At 54.7% G+C, this 22,748-nt stretch overlaps 1 protein-coding gene across 8 annotated transcripts in view; it reads left to right on the forward strand.

The window, feature by feature from the left end:
• Positions 1 to 22,748, forward strand: part of MPRIP (myosin phosphatase Rho interacting protein) — a 78,867-nt gene that overhangs the window by 11,776 nt on the left and 44,343 nt on the right. For all 8 annotated transcript variants that reach the window (XM_032704523.1, XM_032704518.1, XM_032704521.1 and 5 more), the window contains exons 3-5: positions 1,724 to 1,789; positions 20,395 to 20,546; positions 22,497 to 22,581. In XM_032704523.1, coding sequence (XP_032560414.1) covers positions 1,724 to 1,789; positions 20,395 to 20,546; positions 22,497 to 22,581 — 303 coding nt within the window. The remainder of the gene's footprint in view (positions 1 to 1,723; positions 1,790 to 20,394; positions 20,547 to 22,496; positions 22,582 to 22,748) is intronic.

Below are 22,748 nucleotides of genomic sequence, written 5' to 3' on the forward strand. Positions count from 1 at the left end.
TGCTAGGACCATCAGAAAGCTCCCAGTTTTCCTTTGGGACTTGGAAACAACTGCTTTGTTTTCTGCAACTCATCGTGGGCATGCCCAGAGCTCTGGAGGGAGGCTGCATCCCATCTCCTAATGTGGATATGCTTGTGGCAGGCAAGGAAAGGGCTGAGAGGTGGTTGCCATTTGCTATAACCCTGCAGAGCTCTGAAGCCAAGTGTTGGCAGCAGGGACCTGCAGACAGAGCAGGACACACTCAGCTCCTTCCCAAGGGGGTTTGCTCATGGCTGGCACAAACACCAGCAACATGTGGGGTCAAAGCATTGCCCACTTTCCTGCCCTGGGGGGTGTGAGGCCCAGAAGGATGTGGCCAAGCCAGTGTCCTTCCTCCACTGGCTTGTGACGAGCACTTTCAGCCTGTCCCCCAGCTTGTCTTTCACGGAACTTGCTGCTGGGGCTGCCAGGATAGGGCTGTCTTGTGCGTGGGAGGGATGGCAATGGTCCCTGAACCCTCTGTCATGCAGCCAAAATGCTCTCGGAGCTGTTGGTAATAAAAAAATCGCTTCTGAGTGAGCAAGAATTGGGTTCTGAGTTCAGCCTGGGGTATATGGGTCATTATTTGGAGTCACAGCTAGTACCAGGCTTGCTGGCCCACCATTAAGGGGATGTGAGACCCTAGTTCCCCCCAGGCTCTAGGCTGCCTGCTCAGCTGGGGCTTGTGGAAGTGCACAGGGCCCTTGGTAGTTTTGCTTGTCCCAGAGCACTCTGGACTTTGCCCAAAGGGCTGAGAAAAGCAAGATAAGAATTGCTGCACTGGGGCTATGAATCCAGGACCTTTTTTATTTCAGCTTGCTGAACCAGTTTTTGCTCTTGGCTGAAAACAATCTGGCACACATGAAAAAAGCAGTTTTCCAGCCAGATCAGTTCTCCAATCTGGTTTGCTGTGCAGCTGCAGAAACAGCAGTGCCAGCGCAGTGCCAGGACCGCCTGGGCAATGCCACCCTGGAGGTACTGCCACCATCCAAATCGAGCTCATGCACTGCTGGGGGACATTTGACATGACACCCTGTCACCCTCCAGCACTGAGTGCTGGAATAGATGATACAGGGTGAAGCTGAGGGCTGGGAGCAGTTACTTTGGGGATCCTTCTGCTGTCCCTGGTATTCCTGGCATGAAACTGAGTCAGGAGAGGTTCAGGTTAGATGTGAGGGAAAGGTTTTTCATCTAGTGGGTGGCTGAGCGCTGGAACAGGCTACTCGGGGCAGTGGTCACAGCCCCAAGCCTACCTGAGTCCAAGAAGTGTTTCGACAACGTTTCAGGCACGTTTCGACAACATTTCAGGGGACTGTTGGGATGTCCTGTGGAGGGGCAGGAGTTGAACTCGATGATTCTGATGGGTCCCTTCCAACTCTATATATTCTGTGGTTCCTGCAGGTCTTGGGTGTCTTGGAGAGCGGTGACAGGGCTTGTGGATGTCTGCTGGGAGTGGAAGAATCTTTTGTCTTTAGTTATTTTTCTCCTCTGTATAGTTAAACCAGGGCAGTTTGGGGTCTGTCTGAATGCAGAGAGCAGCGGGGTGGGGAAGAAACCCCAAAACAGCCTCCTTTGGGTGCCCACAAAGCTGGACAGTTAATTAGCAACGGGCAATGTGGGCTGGTGCACGCAGACCCCCAGCTCCTGTGCAGCTCCAGGGACTGGTGGGCACTGCTGTGACCCAGCTCTCTGTCTTCTCTTGCAGAAATGGCAGCGTCGGTTCTTCATCCTCTACGAGCACGGGCTGCTGCGCTACGCCCTCGACGAGATGGTGAGTGCTGCCGGGCAGAGACACAGCCGTGTCCAGGATGTGGGGATCAGCCAGGGCTGTCTTCTGCCCTTGGAATGCTCTGCCAAGCTGGAGGAGAGTTGTGCTTGCTGGGTTTGGCTCAATGCCAGGCTAGGTTTGCATGGGAGCTCGGTGGATGGTCTGCAGAGGGTGGTGGGTGTTTCGGAGGCGTGTGGGTCCTGCCTGGTGTGGGATTGCTGGCAGGAAGCACTGGGGGAAACCCCAATGTCATCCCCCCCGCCTTCTTCCTGCCCTGTTCCTTGGTGCCAGCTGGGTTTTGGTGGTGGCGAATCACCTTGGCAGTGTCCGGGAAGAAGGCCCTGCCTAGCGATGCCCGTGGAAAGTAGGTCAGCTGGAATGCCTTCCCACTGCTTGCCCGCCCCGGAGCTGCAGCATGCCACCAGCACTGCTCCTGTTGGAAAAACAGGGGGGATCAAAGGAAGGGAAGCCCCTCCACAGTGAGCTGCAGAGTTGGGCTGAAGTACCCAGTGTGTCAACTCTGCCCTGACCACCCTGGGCTGCTGATTCATCCTCCTGGCTGCAGCAAGCCTGTGGGAGGGTGCCTGAGGTTGTGTGTGCTGGCATGGTGGGTACCCGTGTGCTGGGATCCACCTGGGCAGGAGGTTCACAAAGCCACTGGGCACAGTCCACCTGTGGAACGGGGACACACAGAAACCTGTGTCTGTGGCGGGGAGGCTCCCTACAAGGTCAGTGTGCCTTGGTCCTCCTCCAGTGCCTCCTGCGAGGGCACCGTGGGATGGGGAGGCACGGCAAGTGTGGCTCAAATTTCATGCCGTGTGTTTGTTTGTATTTTCACTTGGGGTTGGTCCAAGTGCCCTAAATAATTTAAATGTCTTCCGTAGGAGCAGGGGAGGCTTTAATACATTTTCAGTGTCAGCAACCTGGCTCTGCACTGGGCTGGTGTTTCCTGTCCTAACCCTGACAGGGCAGTGGTTTGTGTCTGGCTGGAGCAGGGAGGTGCCCCAATGTGAGGCAGAGGTACAAGGATGCTGGGAAACACAATCTGGGATTTTTTTTGCCTCTTTGCATCCTGAGGAGCTTGACCTGCCCCAGATTCTGCTGCATCTGGGCAGAAGCACCTGGCCAGTGCCCCAGCCCTGTGCACCCTAGGGGACTGTTGCCAGAGAGCACACAGAGGACAGCAGGAGCATCCTGTGGTTCTCCAGGTATCTCTTGGGCTTTTTCCCCTTGAGAAGGGAGAAAGTGGAAAAATACAAACAAAAAGGGAATGTGCACATGTGCAGCATGGGATGGTGTCCTGGACAGAGTGACATCCCACCGTGCTGGCACCTGGACTTGCTGCCCCCATGGCCCTTTGTGGTGCCACTGGAGGTGGTCAGGAGAGTCTGGCCTTGCCATAGCTGAAGGAGACAGTCACGGATCCTTCCTCCTCATTGGAGTCTGACACATGGTGTAAAAATACTCTCCTGACCTTTCTGTGGAGCATGTCCCTGCGTGGGATCTGTGCTGCTGCCTGCACCAGCTCTGCTGTCACCACCCCACAGCATCAGGCGGTGATGGCTGAGTGTTAGGGGTCACTGGAGGGGACTGGTGGCACTCGGGTCAGGCTGTGGGGGATGTGAGGAGCCAGTCCTGTGCCCCAACACCTCAGGCATTGCTGCAGGGCACTGATTCCTCCCCTGAGGTGTTCTGCTCCCTCCCTGTGGCTCTCCACTCCTCCAATTGTGCCGGCTCCTTGCCGTGTCCCCACCACCTCTGCAGGCTGGGAAGGAGTAACAGGGCTGGGGCCTCACCCCAGGGGGATGCTGTTTTTTCCGTGAGGGATCCACTTTGCAGCCCATGCAAATGGGGTGATCTACCCCCAGTGTGCCCTAGTTCCCCTTGGGAGCTGAGTGGGGGTCCCGTGGGGGCCTCGTTGCGGAGCAGCCTCTGCAGCGTGTGGTGGCTGGGCAGCAGCTGGCCAGAGACCTCCCAGGCAGTTCCAGGCTGGGACTGAATGGCTCTGCCTTGAACCTTTTAGACATTAATTTTGTGGGTTTGGCAATTTCTGCTGTTATTAAAAATGGGATTGGAGGGAGGGGTGAGCTTGGGAGGGCAGTCCGGGGCTGGTGATGGTGGTGGAGACACTCCTGTGCCTGCCCAGGGAGACTCTGCTCCTCGCTCCCAGCAGGTTGGAGAGCAGGGGGGTGTGGAGGGGCGGCTCAAAGGCACAAGCTGGGGAGACCTTGGGGGTCCCAAAAGATGTCAGTGCTGCAGAACAGAGCAGCCTTGGGTACAGGGGCCTTTTGCCATGGGGTGGGTCAAGTTTGGTGTTGGATTGGAGCATTTTGGGCATGGAAGGTAGGACAAGCAGGCACCAGCCACCCCACTGGCATCCAGCTCCCTCCTGAGACTTGAGCTGATCCCAAGTCTATGCTGAGGCTCAGCCTCCTTCTTTCTGCATGTCCATCCTTCTGTCTGTCCTTTCTCTGCCATATTTCTAGTCTGAAAACTCAAACCTTCTGCATGATGGCCGCGATGGGGAGGATGTGCACAGACCTTTGTCCCCTTGAATCAGGCTGAGCTGCCAGACTCTCTCTCTGGGGTCTTCCTCTTTCTGCTGCATGCAGTTGCTGGCATACAGAGCCTGCCTGGCCCCTGGGAATGCCAAGCAGATCACATCCCCTTCCCCTCCATGGGGAGCGTGCCAGCAGCCGTTCCCAGCTCTGCTGAGCCCTGGCTAAGCCGAGCCTGCTCAGACGTGCAGAAATTCCTCCCTCCCAGCCGCGGGTGGATATGGAGGTTGTCTGATCACTCAGGGTTGCCTTCCCACGCTGAACCCCCGCAATTACCCCTCAGCACTGACTTGCTCCTGCTGTTTGATAAACCTTCGTGCTGGATGATGACAGGGGTTGACGTTTGTGTGAAACAGCTGAAGCATCCAGCAAAGCCTGTCTTCCATTGAGGGAAGGCAGCAAAGAGGGTGACAGGAAGTCGGGGACAGGCTTGGGATTGAGCTGCTGTGTTGTGAGTGTCCAAGGACAAGTTTCAGTTCTCCTGGTAAAACACCCTGTGGTCCCCAGTGAAACCACAGCGGCTGCTGCCACGGGAGAGCAGCCTGGCACCACGGTGCTGGGGTGGTTTGGAAGGTTTTGGTTGGGATATGGGAGCTGCCACAAGAGCAGTGCCGAGCTAAGGGGACAGAGCCAATGAGTGGCAAGTGCAGAGCTTCTGCCTCCTTTTGTTTTGATTGCTGCGATCTATAATTAGCGGTCGAGGTCTCTATAAATAGAGCCCTGCTGCGTGGGAACGTAGTGGAGAAGAGGCAGGAGGGGCTTTGTAGGGATGGAGAGCACTACCTAATCCCTGGACCTGCAGGTGTGCCCATGGCCTCAGTGCTGCCTGGAGATGGATCCAGTCCTGTGGCTAGAGCAGGTCAGAGGAGAGGGTCTGGATCTCCAGCACAGCTTGTTAATTATTCATTGCATGTCCATGGGCCAGGCCTCGTCTCTGTGCTTCAGTTTGCCCCTGTGCCACTTTTCTTGAGCTGGGATTTATACTAGGTTGGCATTTTACATCCACCCTGGAGGTATTCTCCTGTCACTGCAGGCCTCCTTTCAGTCTGCCTGAGACTAATAATTTTGGGGTTTTTTTTCCTTTGTGCATATGGTGGTTTGAAAGTAGGACAAAATTCAGGCTCACCTGGGAGCATCTCAAACTTAAAGGTGTTGTGGATAACTAATGCCAAGTGAGAGCATGTTCTGGATGGGCTTTTCTAGTTACCCTGCAGTGGTTCAAGAGGAGCATCCGTGGACATGACATATCCTTCTCCCAACAAATTGACCTCGCTCCATGTCTGGCACCTTCCAGCATGGTAAAGTGTGAGGATGGGCTGTGAGCCCTGATTCTACCCCTATCCCCTATTTGCTGGAGTCAAATTGCTTTCTAAAATTGGGAAGGGGTCTAAGAGGATGCTTAAACCACCTCAGTACCAGAGTTTACTGAGGTTGGGTGGTTGTGTTCTCTGTGGCAGCATTGCAGACCCTTCCTAGGCTCACAGCTTTTAAATCAGGAACTCAGATGGATCATAATATCATTAACCTCAGTACAATGAAACGGACATCCTGCTCCAGCCTTTGATGGCAGGGAAGGAGGTCAGGAGGGAGCCAGGAGCTGATGGCACTGGGGTGGGATGAAGAGCGAGGCCAGCCTGGCATCTGGGAATGGTTAGGGGAGCACTGGGACCCCTGGGACGGGTGTATAAATAGGAGAAGAGAGGCCAGCTCAGAGGTGGGAGGTCTGGCACCACACAGGGGGCTGCAGGGTCACATCTGGAGCCCTACTCGGCCCCAGGCCCTGCTCCTGGCCATGGAAACCTAAGGAATTGATAAATGGTTAAAAAAGGAGACAGATGTAAGCATTGGTGGCTGCTGGAGGGGGATCAGAGGGAGGGAGGGAGGGATGTGTGCTCAGTGATGCTGTGATCCACAGACCTGTGTAATTGTTTCCTAATTGACCCCCTCCAGAGTCCTCTTTATTTGGAGGAAAGGGGCATTTAAAACGTCACTGTCAGCAGAGCTGCGCCGTGTTAATTTTCATCGTAGTTGCCTCCTTTGTCATCTGTATTGTTTTAAGAAGCCAAGAACCCGTGTGTGTGTTTTTCTCCTCCTTTTCAGATCAAAGCAGTTTATTTCAGTTTTGGCACAGAATGGAAATTCATTGGCAGGGATTAAAAACGGACCTTAAACATCCTGGCCTCTCTGTCCTTACTTTTTCCACAGGTTTTGCCATTTAAGTGTTTCCAAGCTCTCCCTGCCCCCTCCTCTGCTGGAGCACCAGGCTTTACAAACCCTATTCCCCTCGTCCCCAGTGATTTCCCCCCATGGACATAATTTTGCCAGTGCCTCTGTTTGCCAGATCAAGACTTTCAGTTTCTGTTTAGCATAAAAAGCTTTTGGCTCGAATCAAAGTGTGTTTGAAATTTAAAGCAATCTGAGACAGAAAGGCTGGAGGGGAGTGAGTGTGTGAGACTTGGACAGTGGCAGGGACCCCCATCCCAGTTTTTTTCCGAGACTGGATGGGATCAAGTCAGGGTGGGTCCTGCAGGGTGGATGATGATCTGTGAGGAGGTTTTACCTGGGATGTTTAGTGCATATCTCAGAGATGATGCAGTAGCATCTTTGAAGGATTTGTTATGTTTAATTTTCAATACTGATTTTGGGGAAAAAAATCCACGAACCCACAGGGAGCCCTGGGAACTTGTTCCCCAGGGCATCGCTGAAGCCAGGACCAAGCAGCCTTGAAGGGGGTGCAAGGAGGATACACAGATCTTCCTTTGTGGTTTTATATTAATGTCTTGCTTGATCCTGATCCAAATGTCATTACTGGGGTTGGGTGTGGGGATCCTGTAACAGTGACTTTGGGGTTCCTGTCTTCCCATTTCTTTCTGCCCGAAGTGTCCTGCCCCGGGTGCTGCTGGAGGTGGGTCCTGGTGTCAAGAACCTGTAGGCTCCTTCATGACTGGTTCCTACCCTTCTGTGCCCTCTTGTGTTTTTACCTCTTTTAGTTTGGCTTAGTGTGTTTGGGAAGGTAAAACTGCTGAGCTGCAGAAGGGCAGTTTGGGGAGGCTGAGGGAACAGGAAAGGGCTGCTCCAGGGGTGACTCCAACACCAGTCCTGGTGACCAGTGATGGCCAGAGACCATCAACGGGGCCCCAAAAGTGCCTGGGTTTATTGTGCACTTTGGAGAACACTGTTGTCCCCATCCCAGTGCCCCAAGAAGGGCATTTGGTGCCTGCAGGACCCGCTCGGGAGAGGCCCAAGTGTGAAGCAGTCCATGGTGGGAAGTTTGGGAGTTAACAGGCAGTGAGAGGATGAAAGCAGAGTTGGGAGAGCTTGATCCAGCCAGTGACCTCCTAACACAAACTGCTTTGATGACCTGGCCCAGGTGCTTCCTTCCTGGAAACAACACAGCCCCCATTGTCTTCTGCAGGGCGAGCCGCAAAGCTGGAATTGCTCTTAGGCTGCACAGTGAGGACAGGTTCAAGTGGCTCCATCCTTCTGCTTTTTCCCCACTCCTCGTCTCTTGAGACCTAGCAAAGACATTTGTGTAGAAGACGTGTGCCAGACCAGCGAGGGAAGTGAGCTGGAGTTTAGATTGCATTTATCTTGTTCACGGGAGGCAGAGTGAAACAGGCACTTAAAGCAGCTGGAATGACTTCTGGAAACCTGGGCTCCATACCCGTGGCCTTCAGCCTGGCTGTGGGCTCTTGGTGAAGGAAAGATTGTGATTTACTGTAAAATGTCAATGTAGAAATCAAACTGATGGCATTTAGCAGCAAAGATGTCAGGGCTGGCAGTGAAGTGACACAGCTAAGGCTGAGCACAGTTACCATCACATGAGCCCTGTGCTCCCCTCCAGGCAGCAGAGGAAGTGGGTGCCTGGTCCCAGCTCTCTCCAAGCCAGGACAGTCCTGGGCTTCCAAGCACCTGTGCCAGTCCACAGGGACAGGAGTGACCAAAGCACCCAGGGAAACAACAAAGCCACAGGTTTTTTACCCTGCTGTTGCCTGGTGCTGGAAAGGGGCTGTGAAACAAGGTGCCTGTGGTATGGTCCCGAACCTGCCACCTGCACTCTGTGGTGAGGATGGGTTGAGTTTAATTCTTTCCAGCCCTGTCATTGGCCACCAGATGAGGTCAGCAAGGACCACCAGTGGGCTACAGGTTGGGTAATGCTGGGCAATTGTATCCCTTTTCCTGCTGCTTAAAGGAATCTTTAGAAGCAGCAGCATCCCAGTGGCTGGCAAATCCCTGTTCCTGCTGAGGATCCCATCCCTGCTGGGTGGCACGGGATATCCTGGCGTTGCCTGACAGGATTCAGTACCACAAACCCCTCGGTGACAGCTCAGAGAGGAGGATGAGGACGTGAATGGAACAAGGCAACAAAGCTGCTCCAAAAATCAAAGCGCGTTCCCCCTTTTTTTCCCCCGGCAGAGATCCTGTATTCATTGATTGTTGACATGACATATGTGGGTTGGGGAAAGGCAGCGGCAGCTTCTGGCAGGGGAGGAAGGGGCTGGGGGGGCCAGGGGGGCTCTGCAAGCCGAGATGCTGATTACCAGGGGCAGCAAATAGCTTGCAGCTGCCTCTGCTCAACACGCTCTTTGTGGCGCTTGCAGCCACTCTTTGGACGCAGCTATTTTTAATTTCCCCAAGCGCGCACAAAGCAAAGGGGGTGGGCGATGCCGCCGGCGTCCCCCCTTCCTGCCCCCCGCTCCCACCCCTTTCCCAGCCAGCCCTGCGCTTCCCAGCTTCCTCCCAGCCTCCGGGGAATGTGGGGAGCTGCACTCCCCTGGTTTTTTGGGGACTTTTTTTTTTTTTTTTTGGGTCCGCGTTTGGGAGCCGGCCTTGGCTTTCCCCCCGCCCTGCGCCAGTGTGTGCGGGGAGCTGGGAAAATGCAGAAATAAATAAATACGCAATTAGGCAGCCATCCAGCCGTGGAGGGGGGGGGTGTACTGCAAAAAGAGACTCCGGCCAAATTTTGGAATGCCTGAGAAAGCGGCTGGAGCCGTGGGCGAGCGCGGGGTTGTGGGCTTCCCACCACCATGGGCTTCCCACCGCTGCGTTCTTCCCAATGGAGAAGGGGCGGCTGTGACCGCCAAAGAGGAGGAGGAGGAAGGAGGGTGGCATCTCCCAGCCTTGCTCTTGGGGGGTTCCCCCCGAGGACAAGGCATGTTTGTGCTGAAGGTGTGATGAGAGCGAGGGGTCTCAGCCAGCCCCCGGCGGGCTCTTGCAACAGCTCGAGAGCAATTTTTCTTCCGCTGGTGTTTTTGGGGCCAAAAGCCAAGGTGTGCCCTCTGCTCAAGCAGCAACATGGTTTGGGGTTAATAAATTACTTATTTGCAGTCCTTGTTCCTCTGTTAGGTAAGCATTGGTGAATATGATATTTCTGCTTTATCCCAGACATGAATTATTCATCAGGTTTGGAGTCTGTAAAAGGGATGTTGTCAGGTTAAAACTTGCGTGGAGACAAGCCGAGGTCTTCAGTGAGGTTTTGTAAACGGCTTTTCTCAGGGTTTTTACTGGAGTCTTCCGCCTTTTTTCTGTGCTGTTTTGAGGCATTTGTGGCGAAAAATGAGAATTTCCAGGCTGGTTTGATTATTGGTCTTGCTCATTGAGTTATCATGGACTGTAAGATATTTAAAAAAAAGCCATCAAAATATTCTTTTTCCTTCCTGCTGGACCAGGTAAACAGTGTGTGAATGTGCCTTTGGTAATACATGTTTTATAAGACCTTTTTATTTTACACTGTTCCTTCAAAGGTGTGGAAGAGACTCATTCCTGCAGTCATTGAAGTCTGACTGCAAGTAGACAACAAGATAAAACAGCCAGACAGCCTTGCTGGAAGTTAAAATTACCGTAGGTAAATCACGTGTGCAGCAACTTCATTTACCCTTCACCTCCTTCCTGCAGGATCTGATCCAAGAGCTGGTTTGTTGAAGTGTGTGCTAACAGGCTTTTACCCCTCCACCCACCGCAGGCAGCTCAGCTCTTCTAAGACTTCTTCCACTGTTATGGGAGAGCAGGTCCCTGGGGCAGAGGTGCTACCTGTGGGGCTTGAGGTGCTGGAGAGAGGTGGGAAGGTCCCACCTACCATGGAGAGTTTTTCCCCCCCATGTTTTCCTGGCATGCACCCCACAGCCATGACCCATCTCTGCTGTCATGGTACCCCCTGTCATGGGGCTGCGGGGAAAAAATCCTTCCCTGTGAGGGTGGGGAGGCCCTGGCACAGGTTGCCCAGAGAAGCTGTGACTACCCCATCCCTGGAAGTGTCCAAGGCCAGGTTGGATGGGGCTTGGAGCAACCTGGTCTGGTGGAAGGTGTTCCTGCTTATGTCAAGGGATGGAACGAGATGGTCTTTTAGGTCCTTTCCAACCGAAACCATTCTGTGATTCTATGATGTGATCCTGGGGGTCCTCACTCTTGCACAACCCATGCCTTGGGTGCCATAGCTGTGGGTCTCCATGATTTTGTGGCCAAACAGTGCCCTGGAAACGTGCAGCAAGGCCTAGGCTGCTCTTGCACCGTGGCCCACGATTGTCACCACTCTCCTCCCGGTTCCCTTTGCTGTGGGTGATGTGGTCCCTGGGCAGAGGAGGCAGAAGGGACAGGCCTGCAGGAATGATTTAAAAAGTGTCCCAGCAGCATCCTGAGCTCACACGGGATTTCCACCTGTTGTGGTGCTGTGGCTGGGGAGAAAAGGTGGGGTTTTGGAGCACACCCAGCCTTGGCCCTTTCCTCCTCGTTTCATCAGCTGTGTTGCGATCGCATTGATAAAGTCACAGGGATCACCAGGGCGCTGGGGAGCTACTGGGATATAATTAGGGTTTTGGTTCACTTTCCTGGCTGCTTTCCCGTTAGGGGAGGGGCAGTAGGGATTATGGATGGAGCAGATGTGTGGAGGGCTTGCATGGGAGGTTAATGCTGTGCACAGGCTGATGCTGGGGGGGTGAAGTCTGTCATCCCAGCCATGGGGGATGGAGAAAATCTTCTTGGGCTCACCCCCCTCGGATTCATCAGCCCCAGATTGCTTCTCTCTGCTGGGGTCGAATGGCTGCTCCCAAAGGAGAGGTTGCAGAGTGCTCCTGGGAGCAGCTCACGGCTGTGAACTCCCTCCTCTCCCTGAACTCCTCTGGAGGTGCAGGAGCCAGATGTGAGCATCAGGTTTAGGGAGAAAACACTGCTCGCCTGGGACGCAGGGACAGCTCCAGCAGTCTGGTATGTTATTCCCAATCTTTTCCTGGGTGTTTGAAGCACTTTTTGCCCTGGGTGCCACTTGCCTTTGAACCTGGTGGTGCCTGCCTGGCCAGGATGGCTCTTTGCTGTCTGCACCAGCACCTCCACCACACCTTGCACGTGGCAGCAGAGCCCAGCTTGAGTTGTTGCTGGGTGGTCTCCTTGCCACACAACAGCTGTGTGTGCCTGTTGGGAGCTTTTCTTCTAGGAACTGGCCCAAAAGCCTCCCATTTTGTGCCATTCAGTGGGATGGCCAACAGTCAAAGTTTAGAAAACGCTCTCCAGCTGTCACCTGGACTTCTGGAAAGGTCTGCAGAGCTTGTCAGGAAGCTGCTGGGAGCAACGCAGAGCAGGTATGGGTTTTTTTGTGGGAGTGTGAGTGTAGGGAGTAGAATGTGGGTGCTGCTTGTTTAGCCAACCCGACCCAGCCTCTTGTGCTTGGGTTGGCCCTCGCCCCTCCAACTGCAGACCCCCAAGCGCCCTGGGAGCTCGGCTGCCTGGTATTCCCAGCCCTGCAGGAAGCTCTGCAAAGCTCATAAGAGCAGCGCTGGGGAATAATGAGATTTCCAGACTAATTTGTCCGGATTCAAGAACTTCCACTGAAGCATCTGCGCCCGTGGGAGTTGCCTGAGCCTCGGGTGGACCTGGTGCTGCTGATCCCCAGGATTGTCCTCTCCTCCCCTGCAGTTGTTAAGGGCTGGTGTAAGACACTGTATTGACAGTCCTCGGGGGTGAGGGGGTCCTGGAGGAAACCCCACCACAGCAGCAGGGCAGTGCAGGGCCCTAAATTATCCAGAGCTCCAGGCAGCAGCTGTTGGAGGTGGCTTCACACGGCTGTGATGGTGCTGATGGCTTGGTCTGTCACTGTGTGTCTGCTCCAATTCCTCTGTTGAGTTGCATTTGCAGGAGAGGTTGTGGAATGGCTGGAGACTGGGAGACCTGTGCCTCCTTCCCTTCTAGCCTGGAGGGGAGGTGGATTCACTCAGAGAGGTACAGGGATTTGATTGATTTAATTTGCTGCTTTCCTTGGATGACCCTTGCCTTGGTCATGTTTCCCTCACCCCCATGAAGCAGAAATCCAGGTCCAGCTGTGATGGAACAGGGCTGTCCAACACAGGTGGAGATCATCCTGCCTCGATCCAAGTTTCCAACCCCCTGACCTGTCTCCAAAATTGGCACCACTGTGTGTATAACCATCTTTGTATGGGGGTGACCTTCTGGGAACGTGGTTTCTGGTGTTTGGTGCAGCCCCTTGCTCCTGGGGAGGGACATGGGAGGCGGCATTCCTGGAGGTGGTGGTGAGCTCCTGCACATGTGAGCCTGGCAGCGCCGTGCAGGGACCACCTGGGACTTGTCTCCTACACTGAGGGGGTGGAGGATAAAGTTGACAAGGCCAATTTGGAACAGTGCAATTTAAAATTCAAACATCAAGATGCAAATGAAACCCGTTTTTTCTTCCCACCCCCAGATGACTGCGTTTCCCTCTCCAGGCAACTCTCCCGCCATAATCCCTGCACCAAGCTCTGGTCCCTCCTGTGTTTACCATCCTAGTGCGTGGTCTCACCGGGTTTTTGCCATTGGGCTGATTACCATGACAACTCCCTGGAAGGCTGTAGATATCTGCTTCCCCTTTGGCTGTTGAGCCTGTGCATTGGGGAGTGGGGAAGGTGCCACGCTGGCAGCTGCGAGCAGATGGGGTCGGATCCGTTATCATGTATTCCTCCCACCCTCCTCTAAGGAGGGGAGGAGGACATTTTGCATTTTAAATGCATCTAAATCCCGGAGAGCAAGAGGAAAGAATAACTCTTTGGTTTGCAGGGCTGTGAGGTGGTGCCTTCGGCATTGCAGGGCCATCAAGCATCTCTGCAAAGCTGGGCTTCTGCTTTGGTCTCCAAAGAACTGGGATTGGGGTTGGGTGGATGCTTCGAGCTCTTTGTGCAATGTTTGGCTGTTGCTTTGGTCTCCAAACAGCCAGGATGACAGCTCAGAGCAGCCTCTCGACCCCCATCCTAGTGGGACCTTGCTCTCATTTCCGTCACGGTGCCGATGTTCTCTGCATCTCTGTCTGTTCCCCTGGAGCAGTGTGCATGTCCATGGGTGCAAGTTTCCCTGAAGGACTCCCTGGATTTGGCAACGCTGCTGAGGATGCACAGGCTCAGACCCTAGTGCTGAGGGAGGTTGAACCCACTTGGTGACCACCACCGGGTTTGCTGACCCTCCCTGCCAGGCACGGGTGGTTGTGCCAGGACGGGATAAGGCTGTTCCCATCATGCACAGACCCCTTGGAGGCCGTTCAGCAGGAAAGAGGTTAACAGGAAGGAGGCAGGCTAGGCTCTGGCTGCCAGCTCCGACCCTGCTTTGGAGTGGGGAGCAGCTGGGAGCTGCAAGAGCAGTGCGAAAATAGCCTTATAAGGCCAAGACAAGCCGACTCCAGCCTCCGCACAGCCCCGGCCGGGCTTGCTCCGCTCCAGCACCCGCTCGCCGGATGGATGCCCTTGGGGGCAGAGCTACAGATGGGATGTGTGGCCCCAAACTTGCTGTCTGGGCACCCCAGGATGGCAGCTGCCCGTGCCTGGCTGAGGTGGGACTGGGTGGGAGAGGAGCCCGAGGGTGCTCCCGGGCAGTTCGCAGGCAACTCTCGGCCTCGCTCAGTGTTTAGACTCGCTGTCTGTGGACATAAACACCGACTTCGCTTAAAAGCGGCCCCTGGCTGAACTCTCCTGCCCAGCCCCTGCACTTCAGCCCCTTCTCAAACTGCTCCCAGGGAAGAAAATTCCTTCCCACTGGCAGAAGTGAAGCTGATGTTGTTTTATTTCCTGGTAGAGGCTCAGGAGGGCTCTTCAGGGGCCTGGCACGCAGAGACAGGCATGTGTGGCACTTGCTAACCCATCCCACCTCTTTGGGGTGGGTGACGTGGAGCTGTGGGGAGCTCCTCCACTAAAAATTTCAGGAACCTGCAGTCAGCACCTGTGATGAACAAGCCAGGGTCAATGGTGGGGAAATATGTGATGGGGTTGGAGAAGGGTTATGGCATTTATCCACCTTGGGAGGGTGTTCCTGCATCTCTGGCTGCACACCTGGACAGCTGTCCTGTCCCATCCTTGTGCTGGTGCAGGTTTGCTGCCAGAGCAGAGCCACATTGGCAGTACCAAGGCCAAATTTGCAGAACACTGATTGTGCCTTCTTCTGTGAAAGGGGACGATGGCTTCTGGCAGGCTGGTGAGTCCAGGTGGTGGTGAGATTTGGGGGCATCTTCCCCTGTTCCTTGCACAGGGGCACAAGATGTGAATGCAGACAGGCAGGGAACATGTGTTGATTGATAACTCCATGTGGACGTGGCACTTGAGGACATGGTTTAATGGTGAACATGGTGGTTGTGCTGGGTTGACAGACTTGATGATCTTAAAGGTCTTTTCCAACCTTAATGATTTCATTATTCTGTGATTCCCTTGCCAGTGGAAAAAAACCTCCTCTTCCTTTGCCTGGTGCATGGCCTGAGCAAGCTAGAGGTTTCTCAGTGACTTCACTGAGCAGTAGATGCTGATACAGGAAGGGTCCACGTGGGAAAGGTGTGCTCAGGTGGCCGAGAAAAGATACCTGCCTCTTACTTGGGTGGCACAGGGAGAGCAGAACGCTGCCATGGGAATGGGGGAGCCCATCCTTCTGCTGCCCTTTGATGGGAGACTGCTCCAGTCCATCCTTTTGCAGAGCCTGCAGAGGTCGTTTTCAAGAGCCTTTGTCTAATTTAATAAATCCAGGACGCTCAGCCTGCCAGCTGATCTATAAGTGTAATAAAATCCTCCTGCAGCAGCGCTCTGGCTGTGCTGTGGCTATATCGATAGCCTGGTGCCTGATGGCAGGAAGCCTAAAAGGCTCATTAAAGCCCTGCTGCTGTGCCAACCGTGCTCACCCGGTGCCTGGGCAGCTCCGGGCACACCGTGGCCATTCTTCTGGCATCGTGTGTGTGCACGGTGCATCCCCCAGTGGGGTTTGGGAGGTGCATCCCCCTCTGGGGTTTGGCAGGCTGTGTGTGGCTGAAAAGAGATCCCTTACAACTACCTGAAAGGAGGTTGTAACCAGGTGCAGGTCAGTCTCTTCTTCCAGGTAACAAGTGATAGGACAGGAGGAAACGGCCTCAAGTTGCTCCAGAGGAGGTTTAGATTAGATGTTAAGAAAAATTTCTTTACTGAAAAGGTGGTCAGGCATCGGAACAGGCTGCCCAGAGCAGTGGTGGAGTTCCCATGCCTGGAACAGTTCAAAAACCATGTAGATGTGGTGCTTAGGGATGTGGTTTAGTGACAGACACGGTAGTACTGTGGGTTAATGGTTGGACTCAATGATCTTAGAGGTCTTTTCCAAGCTTAATGTTTCTGTGAGTTTTCAAGGAGTTGGTGCTTTCTTGATGGCCTCTGGGCAGGAATGGTGGATGTGGGTCCGATTTGGGTTCCCAGTGCTGTGCTTCTGCCAAGAGCTGCCTGTCCCAGCTGCATCAGTGCCCTTACCCAAGCTGTAGTTGTGTCCATGTTGCTCGGATGTACCCATGGCCATGGGACAGCAGAGTCTCGCTCTCTCCCACACCACAGCCCTGCCAAGATCCCGCTTGCATCCTGCATCAAGCACTGGGCACTGGGATGGGTGAAGCTTTTAGCAGACACAGGAGCTGCCAGTTGCAGAGCACTCAGAGTGCTGCGAGTGAGCAGCGCACTCGGCAGCCGCCCTCATGAATATTTTAGCTCAGAGAATTAACATTTGTCGAGACGAATTTATGGAGGCAGCGTGGATGTGTGGATGTCTCTTCCCCAGGCACCACAGGCTTGCTGCTGCTCCAGGGCAGCACTGGGAGCCAAGACAGAGCCAGCCAGAGCATGAGCCCATCACGGCGGAGTGGGACAACAGAGCCATGATCTCCCCCCGGGACAGCCAGGCCCCGGTGCCAAGGCAACCACCCTGCCATGCAGGATAGACAAATGGTTGTGGTGTTTTGTTTTTTTTTTCTCTTCCCCTCCTGCTTCTTGGCAGAAAGTAAAATGTCCCTTTTGTTTGGTTTCCTCCTCCCCCTGCCCCATCGCCTCTCTTCAAAGGTTGTGTTCCAGATTTTGTCAACCCACGTTGTGTAATAACCCCGGAGAATGGTGTGGGCATTGGCTGTGTCCCACTGAGGCCGTGGCAGAGCCAGTCCTTGGGAGCTTGACCGTGGGGTTACCTGCTCCAAAACATCCTGTGTACAGCTGCTGAGCAAAACTGCCTTGTATTTTGTATTGAGCTCCCATGATCCATGTGTTAGAAATGACGGGGAAGGTACTTGGAGAAAATTCTGAGTTTTTTGAATCTAAATAATCCTGTTTTTCTACCTGAGCCCTGCAAAACCATATGGAAATTAGGGACTTGCAGATAAACCCTGTTGACTTTCAGCAGCAGCCATTGCACCTGAGAGTTCATCACCCATGGAGCATCCAGCACTGTGCAGGAGGATGCAGTAATGCCCTGCTTGGGGTTTCTTCCTTTGGGCTTCTAAGAGGTCCCTGTTCTTTCTTTCTTTCCCTTCTAGTGCCCAAAGTGGGGGCTGCTGCAGTTTCTGGGCTCTGCATCCTACAAGTATCCATCCAAAGGTCCCTGCATCTCATCTGGAGGCTGCTAGGATTGTTGATGTGGAGAGCATGGGGTGACTCACGTCCTGAGCACCCGGGGAGGGAGAGGAGGAGGAGGAGAATGTACTATAGGCTTTGTGTGTTGTGGAGAGGGACGCTGAGAGCACGTGTGTGTCAATAGGGATCTGTCATTCCGGAGGCAAACAGCAATGCAGTTGTTTCTTGGCTCCAGTTGCTCTGCTGGTATTGGCAACATGGAGAGCTGTAGCTGCACATGTAGTGCAAGTGCTCCCTTCCTGGTGCTAACGAGGGGCAGGTCCATTGACTGGACCCGAGGTGGCTGGTGGCACCAAGGAGAGCTGGTAATGCTGCCCATAATGGTGTTCTCTGTGCTTCCAGAGGTGCATCCTGCTGTGCTTCCACTCCTAACCCCAGTTAAATGACACACCCAGGCACCAGGTCCAGTTCTGGAGTAGCTGTGTGCTCCATCCCATTGGCAGCAGCATGGGAAAAGGCAAAGGCAGGGCCCCAGCGCCTTGGGGACGGGGCTGTCCCTGAGCTGGGGACTGGCAGCAGCTGGAGCAGGAGGTGAATCTGAGCATCCACTCCTCACCTGGACACGAAGCCACCCCGGGCTCTGATGCTGGGTTCAGCCTTATATCAAAGCATCTGCTCTTCAAGGGGCTGGTTGAAGTCCCAGCCTTGTTGTTGTTGTTGTTTTGGCGTCTCTGCCATACAACACCTCCCTGCTTCTGCATTGATTTATTCCCTTACAATTGCGGGAGCCACGCAGTCCTCACCTGGCCTTGGATTAGCCCAGGGACTGCTCTAATCTTCCTTCCCCAGGGATCCCCAAGCCTTGAGAAACCCCCCAGCCTAGAATGGAGTGGTCAGAGGTGGGGATGGGATCTGAGCTGCCTCCTTCTCCTCGGTGGAGTTTGCGTGTGTGCGCACACGCGTTTCCACCCGGCACCATTTGCATTTCACTTCAAAGTGCCTGTGTTGCCTCCAAGGAAGGAAATAAATTGTGTAAAGGAATTTACATCCTGAGTGAGCAAAGCTGCTGGTCCATCAGGTTTCATCTGCTGCTGACAGGTGTGGAGGTTCAGGGAGGCTGCTGTGGGATGTCAGGTTCATCCCTGGTGCTGCAGGTGCCAGAGGGTCAGTCCTAGCTTTGCTCCCAACCCTTTCCTGGCATCCCGGCTCAGAGGTGTGGTGGTGGACAAGAACTCATGTGTCAGGCTGTGCAAGATGCCAACGTTCACCCTCACAAGGAGGGGTGAGTGGCAAAACCACTTTGCAGGGCCAGCCTGGCAGTGGGGGGGCCCCAAACCGGCTCCTCCGCTCCTGGCACGCTTCAGTCAGGGCGGGGTGTGAGCTCCAAGGGAAGCCGCCCTGAATGCTGCCGTGGGGTTAAAGAGGGAGGAGAGCAGGCGAGTTTTGTCTCTTCCTCTCCTCCTGTGCCAGCTCCCTGCCAAATCTCCATGGGGCCTTACAGGGAGTCAAGGGGTGCCTGTGGCAAGAGGGACTAAGTGGCCCAGGGCATCCTTGAGGGACTAGGGCTCCCTCCCTCCTCATCCCCTTTTCCCCCTATCCTGGTTACATTCCCTTGTGCAAAACTACTCTGGGTGGGGAAGGAGGTTGGACCTGGACCTTACAGTCCTGGAGGCCTCGGCTGTGCCAAAGGCCAGCAAGACAAAAACGGTTCTAAGACTCCACTTGGAACAGGAGAAAGTTTTTCCGTTGGGTTTTTATAGCTCCCGGAAAGCGGGGTTTTATTTTTGTTGTCTAAGACAAAAAATCCTCTTAGGAGCTAAGTACTCGCGGCGGTGCAGGGCAGGAGGCTGTGCATGCGCCGGGCTGGGGGTCTGGGCTCCGTCCCTGGGGTCTGAGCATGCTGATTTCCACAAAGGAAAAGAGGAGGTTTTGTTGTTCCTGATGTACAGTTGGTCCCATTTGTGTACACATTCGCTGCAGCACCCGTGATGGCTCCACGCCACCCCTGAGCTGTCAAAGGATGCTCCCACCCAGGGACACAGCTGCAGGAAAAGCCCTTTTCCTGGGGAAAGGGTTTTTTTCCCACTGCCCACAGGAGGAGTAAACTGGGGGCTTTGTGGGGCTGATCTGAATTTCCTGGGATTGTAGGCTGGGGCCATTGAGATCTCCTCAGTCGCCCTTTCTTTGCATGGCACAGGCTGCTCTTGGAGGAGTTTTGCTGGCAGGGGAGCTTGTTTCCATGGTAAAAACCTTAACAGCATCTGCCAAAAATCCGTCTCCTTGTTGGCCCGGCCATCTGGAGGGCACAAGGAGGCTTTGACAGGGTGACAAGGTGGCCACAGGCTGCTTTGGGTCCTCCTTTGGTGTAGTTGGCAGCTTGGAGGGGTCCCTCCCTCAGTCATTTATGCCCCAGGTGCAGGTTTGCTCTGGGACGCTGTAGGGACCCCAGTGTCACCCAACCTGGTGGGGACAGGCAGGCTGTGGATGAGGGAGCCATGGCATCCGTGCTCAGGGAGGGAGGGCTGCGGGCGCCATGCACCGGGAGCGGGTGGCCACGTTGTAATCGGATGAGCCAGTGCTGCTCCAGATGGACCTGTCAGCTCTTGTCAGTGCTGACACCCCTCTGGGTGTCCCTCCACGTCCCCTCAGGCCACAGGGGCCACCGCCTGCCCCACTTTACTGAGTCTGCTTGGAGCAAGGGGGCCTAGAGTGACACTGTGTTCACAAAACCCACTGGACAAATAAGGTGCCATCCATGCTGTGGTCCTTCCCTGGTAAAATCCATGGGTTTTTTAATGGGAAAAACCTGGCATGTGTGTCTGTCTGTCTGTCCCTGAGCCATCCTGTGGTGAGGACAGTGGGACCTTGCTGCTTTACCACCCCTGTCCCCAGGTGCCACCCTACCACCCCAGATGGTTCAGAGCTGCAGACCCAAAGCCAGACACGCGGTACCTTTCCTTGGGATCCCTGTACTTCAGCAGGGGATGCCCTGGATATTGGGCATAGGAGAAGTGTCTTGCTGGCAGCAGTGGACCAGACTGGGCTGGCAGGACTCGTACCTGCCCAGATGTGTGGCACAGGGCTTTGCTGTGTGCTGGCACAGCATACAGATGGGTCTGGGAACTTGTGGGCAAAGCATCTTGATGTGTACGATCCTGGTGTCCACCAGGAGAGGTTTTAGGGCTCAACTCTGCACTCTTTTGTTCTTCTCTCCTTAAACAATAACCGTTTCTCCTTCTCCTTGCAGCCGACAACCCTCCCACAGGGCACCATCAACATGAACCAGTGCACAGATGTGGTGGATGGGGAGAGCCGGACAGGGCAGAAGTTCTCCTTGTGCATCCTGACACCGGAGAAGGAGCACTTCATCCGGGCTGAGAACAAGGAGATCATCAGTGGGTGAGTGCAGATCTGGGGCTGAGCCACTGCTGTGCTCTTGCATGAGCTGGGAGGAAGAGGAGGGTGAGTAGGACCTTGCCCAAGGCTGGGTGCTGTGGCAGTGCATACCCAGGCTGATCCTGGGTGCTGGGGATCCTGATGGGTGCTGAGGTTACCCCATGGTGCTTTTAGCCTCATCCATCCCTAGTGGATTCCAGACATGGAATCCTGGGGTGGATGCAGCCCACCCCTGTGGTCCCAGGGGAGCATCTGACCTGCAAGGATGATTAAAGTATCATCGCTCACAGGAGTGCCTGCTGCTGAGCTGCAGGGGCTCAGAAACACTGACGATTAGACCACTAAAACAAGCAAATCAGGGTAGATTTCCCAACTCCAGGTGTTGGGTGGTGACCTAGAAACATCCTCTTCCATCACTCACATGCCGTCTCGGGTTGAAGCTGGAGCTGGTGAGGGTGCAGAGCCGTGGGAGAGCAGAGCTGCTGGCATAGAGCTGGACTGTGGTGGGGCTGCTGCTCACCTGCGAGCGTTCCCCACGTGGGGTTCCCGGAGCTCAGTGCCTCCCTCCCAAAATTTGTTGACATTTGAAACTCAAGCAGGAAGTTGAAGGGATGAAGCATTCGCTCTTTCCCCCTCTTCCTGAGTCACGGCGTCTCCCACCTCCCCCAGCCCTGGCAGCAGCAGAGTCACCACTTTCAGCTGAGATTTCTATTTCCAAGCATTTTCTTTGGTTGCGACTCCCCCCGTTTTGGTAAACGCTTGTCGAAATACGACATTTTTCTACCAAGAGCTTGAGATTTTGATTAGATACATGCTATCTTGTGTTGAAACCTCCCTGCTCTACTGAGACAGACGAGCATGGGTCATTCCCTCTCTGTGAACCACTTTGGGCTGGCAGACCTGTCCCCCCCGGCCCCGTTCACAGCAGTGGGGTTGCAGTGGCTGCAGAGCCGGGATGCAGAGGCACAGGGGAATCACGGCACAGGGGAGCCAACTCCTCGCCTCCAGCCAAGGCAGGAGCAGTCACTACACCCCAAACCATGGCCAGCCCCCATGTCCTGCTCTCTCCTCCCTCTCCCCACGCTCCGGTTCACAGCTCAACCTTTGTTGCTGGTCCTGCCTGCTGCGGGAGGGAGAGGCATTGCAGAGCGAGGTGGGGCTGATTTATTGCTCATCGGCCCAGCGATGGGTTTTGAAGCAGCGCGTTTGCTCCTGACTGCAGGCATTAATCATCCCAGAGCAGTCCCGCTCTGGGGCTGAGCCAGGCGGGTTTCGTTTTCAGTTGCAGCACGACAGGAAGATTTCCCTGGCTGGGGGAGAATTTGTTCTACGTTCGTTCCATCCTGCTGGCATTTACTGCTTAACCAAACCCCACTTGATGTGGTCATCTCCAAGTGCTTTACAGCAGCAGCGTGCGAAATGGGGGGAACGGGAGGGGGAAGGAGGGACATATGAAGCAGGAGTGTTTGCCAGCGGTCCTCAGATACCTGTGGAGTTGGCAGAGATGCTGGGCAGGTCGTCAGGCTGCAGTGGCAGGGCACAGGAGGATCCCCCCAAGTGACTTGTGCAGGGGATGGACTCCACAACGCCAAGTTCACGCTGTTCTTCCTTGGACAAAAGCACTTTGTGTGCAGTGTGCGGGTGTTGGCATTGCTGAAGGGGGAAGGTCCTGCTGGAGGCTCTGTCCCTCTCTGCTGTCTTTCAGGATCCCTGAATCTCTGCCCCGTGTCAGCCTTGGCTGTGGCCTCGCTCTTACAGTGAGTGGGGTTTGAGCCAAAGCACCCTGAGGTCATCCCTCTGCCCCTCCTCTCCTGGCTTTTTTTGTCCCCAGGAGCTGGTCGCGATGATTTCTGGTACTGTTCACCACACTGACCCTGACCAGGTCAATGTCACTCCCATCCCTACGTGCTCCCCCACAGCACAGACCTCACCTTCTGCTTTCTCTGCCCGCAGGTGGCTGGAGATGCTGATCGTCTATCCCAGGACAAACAAGCAGAATCAGAAGAAGAAGAGGAAGGTAGAGCCCCCAACTCCCCAGGTAACCCCAGGGAGACACACTCATTGCCACTCAGACCCTTGCCTCCCTCTCAGGGCCACAGCCTTACTTTTTTCCTGGGGGAGGTCCCCTCTAACCCTCTGGATCAACTTTCTGCCAGCCTTCTGATGCTGCCTGTGCAGAGAGTGAGAGCTGGGGCGAGCCAGGAC

Source organism: Chiroxiphia lanceolata, chromosome 16 (genome assembly GCF_009829145.1).
Source record: "Chiroxiphia lanceolata isolate bChiLan1 chromosome 16, bChiLan1.pri, whole genome shotgun sequence".
Lineage (NCBI taxonomy): Eukaryota > Metazoa > Chordata > Aves > Passeriformes > Pipridae > Chiroxiphia > Chiroxiphia lanceolata.